This window comes from Echinops telfairi, unplaced genomic scaffold (assembly GCF_000313985.2).
Source record: "Echinops telfairi isolate 266 unplaced genomic scaffold, ASM31398v2 ScPeMD7_7459;HRSCAF=8497, whole genome shotgun sequence".
Taxonomy (NCBI): Eukaryota; Metazoa; Chordata; class Mammalia; order Afrosoricida; family Tenrecidae; genus Echinops; species Echinops telfairi.
The window spans coordinates 637256-640626 of NW_022111359.1; the positions used below are offsets into that span (position 1 = coordinate 637256).

Genomic DNA, 3371 nt, shown 5'->3' on the forward strand with positions numbered 1-3371 from the left:
AATAGCCAGCTCCAGAGCTGACATAAGTTCCTGCTGGTCACCCTGTGCTAGATAGCTAAGACACCTGCCCCTCCTGTCCCATGGGTGCTGGACTGGACAGAGGGTGGGAGGACACCCCTGAAGGCCCAGGTAGGTGATGTCCACTCACCGCCCAGTAGAATGGCCAGCAGGAGAGAGCACAGGGCAGGGCTGGAGGGCTGGTGGTCACGGGTCATGGTCACGAGTGGGTTCTGGGCCTTCATCCCTCTGCCCACAGGCCTTTCTTATAACTCAAGGTGGGCGGTCCTTAGAGTCTGCTTGTGGCAAGGCCAGCGGGCCCCACTTCCCCTTTCCACCTCAGGGGGCAAGGATGACCCAAGAGCTGAGGGGGGGAGTGCACTGAAGAGAGGAGGGGGGCACTCTGGGCTCGGAGTCTCAGGTGTCCATGGATCCTAAGGAGCTGAAGCCTGCCCACCTGGGGGGTTTCTGGACAGCGGCAGCGTGACCACAGACCCAGAGTGCCCAGTGCCCCACAGAGACCCACACACACGTCAGAGAGGTACCTGTGGTCACCACAAAGCCTTTCCTGGCTGAGGGTCCAGTAAGTGCACCTGGACAGTGGCAGCAATCAAGACAGCTGGGGGCAGGGCACAGAGCCCGCGCGCCACCTCAGCCCCCCCATGGGGATCCCACAGAACAGACTCCGGACCCGCTGGAGTCTGGGGGTTGCTGACTCCTTCTCACGGGGGGGGGGGTGGCGGTGGTGGGGAGGGATAGCACTAGTCTGTCTCCAGGGGGCAGTGGGTGACATCTGGAACCTTTGTGGCTGTTAACAGCTGGGGAGGGGGTGCAACTGGTATAGAGGGTGTGGAGGTCAGGCGGGAAGTCAGCACACATGGCGCCCAGGACCCCCAGCCTGAGGAGGTTCCAGAGAAGCCGGCCAGCCACAGGAGGTGGACGTACTAAAGGAGGTGGCACTTCTTTGTAGCTGTCCAGTCAATTCTGAGTCACGGAACCAGCCAACTTTCCCTGCAAAAGCTTGCAACTGATCATGCAACAGGGAACACAGTGGGGGCCGCGGGGTGGGAGGGGGACACCTGGGTTTGTTTGTTTTTTCCAACTTTCAGTTGAAATGAAATTATTTCCCGCTTACAATAGTCTGAAGAATTCTTGGGGTCCTTCCCCTCCCCACTTCCCCCGCCCCAACCCTGTTGCTGAGTGCTGTCGAGTGGGTGCCCACTGGGGTGAGTCCGTGGACCAGGGCAGACATGATCCCTGGGTCATGATGAGGGAGCAGCCTACTGGACCTGTCTCCCTCCGAGCGGCAGTGAGCTGCAACTGCCGGACCTGCCAGCTGAGTCCCCCTCTCTTCCCCTTACCCCAGGCCCCTAAGTGGGGGCCAGAGATGGAAGCCAGGGCATGAAGGCTGACACACGGAGCCCCTCCTGTCCTTCTCTGCTCAGGACCAGCCCTTGGCCTTTCTCTTGGGGCCTGGACACCTTTGAAGGTGGCCGGTGAGCGAGGCTGTGTCTGTGGAGGGAGTGTGTTTTGACGTGGACATTTTACTTTATTGGGGTGGATGCAGGCAGGGTGACACCCCCTTTCTAGACACTCGGGCCAGTGACACAGAGACATTCTTCACACGGTGGCTGCGTCCTCCTTTGTCCTGGTCAGGTCACTCCTGTTGGCTCAGGGCCCCCCACACACACCGCCCCTTCCCCTGGCGTCAGAACCGCAGGGGACCGCTCGGCTTCTCTGCAGGACCTTTGCTCATGTTTTCAGCGGTGACCATCTTCCTTGGAGTTTGGCCGGTGGGGACAGCTAGGCAGGTGGACCTGGGGCTGGGAGCCTGGCAGGGCTGTGATGGGGTCCCTGGAGCCCCATGGCGGGGGGGGGGGGTGGGGGAGGGTCGGGCTGGCGTTGGAGGGGAAGCAGGACTGGAAGCTGTGGCTTCCTGCTCCAACCGTGAGTGTCCCAAGTGGTAACGGCTGGGGGGACCTGGCCCACGCTGGCCCGTGCTGGCCACCAGCCCCAGCAGGAGAGAGCAAGGGGCTCCCAAGGGCCTTGTCGCTGCCTCCCCGCTCTGTCTCGCTCCATCATCCTCAGGTCTTGATTGTTTTGTCTCTGTCTCTCTCCATCTCTGTCAATCTCCTTATCTCTCTCTCTCCCCATCTCTTTCTGCCTCCCTGTCGCCATCTCTCTCTCGGTCTCCTCATCTCTCCAGCTCTCTGCCTGTCTCTTTCCAATTCTGTCTCCCCTCTCTCTCTGTCTTTCTCCACCTCTGCTTCTTTCTCTGTGTCTCCTTGTCTCTCTAACGCTCTCTGCTCCCCTGGTCTCTGTCTCTTTGTCTCTCTCCATCTCTGTATCTCTTTCTCGCTCTTTCTCCTTGCCTCTCGCTCGATGTCTCTATTTCCTCCTCTCTCTGTCTCCTCTTGTCTCTCTCCACCTCTTAGCCTCTCTCTGTCTCTGCCCACCTCTCTTGGTCTCTCCTTCTGTCTCTCTCTCTGTGCATCTCTGGCTCTCTCCTCTCCAACAAAGCAGACAGGACAACCCCCATCGCTGGCCTCCCTGTGGGGACTCTCCGGCCCACAGAGTCCGTCACCGGGCCCACTCCCACCCGAGCCCCGCCCAGGGCCCCCAGACACCCATGTGCACCCGCAGCCCTCATGACAGCAGATGACAGTGAGCTGGAGACAGGCCGTCTGGGGGTTCAGGGAACCAGGGGGAGGGGTAGATTTGGGGTGGGCATGGACACAAGGCGTTTTAGGGCAGGGTAGCCATCCCACAAGACACGGAGTGCCCGTCCAAACCCACAGCCTGGGCAAGACTGAATCCCATCCTGGCAACCGCACGTCTTGGTTGGTAACAATGTAGCGCTGTCAGTAAACACACCCACCAATCCCAGGAGGAGGAGCGAGCAGGGGGCGGGGCCAGGAGCCCAGTTTTCCTCGCAGTGCTTCTCTGTGACTGCTCAGAATGGTCCTAGATACTGCCCCAGGCGACCACCTTCCCAGCCGCCCAGGTGGTCTGAGTCCCCCTGTGTCCCCCCTTCAGAGAGCAGCCGAGTGCCACACCGCAGGGCCACCAGCTAAGCGCCTTCCGCGTTGTTGTGGGAGAAAGTCCCAGAATTAGGGAGGGGCAGGGGGGCTGCCCGTAACGTGAATGGAGCAAAGTAGTGAGTGTCATTTTGAAAATCAGAATAATTATATTTTGTCACAATAATAGCAAGTCTTAAAAACACATTGGGGGTCTGGGACTGGGACACAAACCTACAAGGGTGTGACCTTGGCAGACCTGGCCATGAGACCAGGTGGTCTGGGTGCCCCTGTGTCAGGTGCGGCCATGAGACCAGGTGGTCTGGGTCCCCCTGTGTCAGGTGCGGCCATGAGACC

At 60.0% G+C, this 3371-nt stretch overlaps 1 protein-coding gene across 1 annotated transcript in view; it reads right to left on the reverse strand.

Moving 5' to 3' along the window:
- Window positions 1-215, reverse strand: part of LOC101653944 (neutrophil elastase) — a 9677-nt gene extending 9462 nt beyond the window's left edge. Inside the window, exon 1 of the mRNA XM_030888268.1 lies at window positions 149-215. Within this exon, the coding sequence (XP_030744128.1) occupies window positions 149-215 (67 nt within the window). The remainder of the gene's footprint in view (window positions 1-148) is intronic.
- Window positions 216-3371: the final 3156 nt, after the last annotated feature.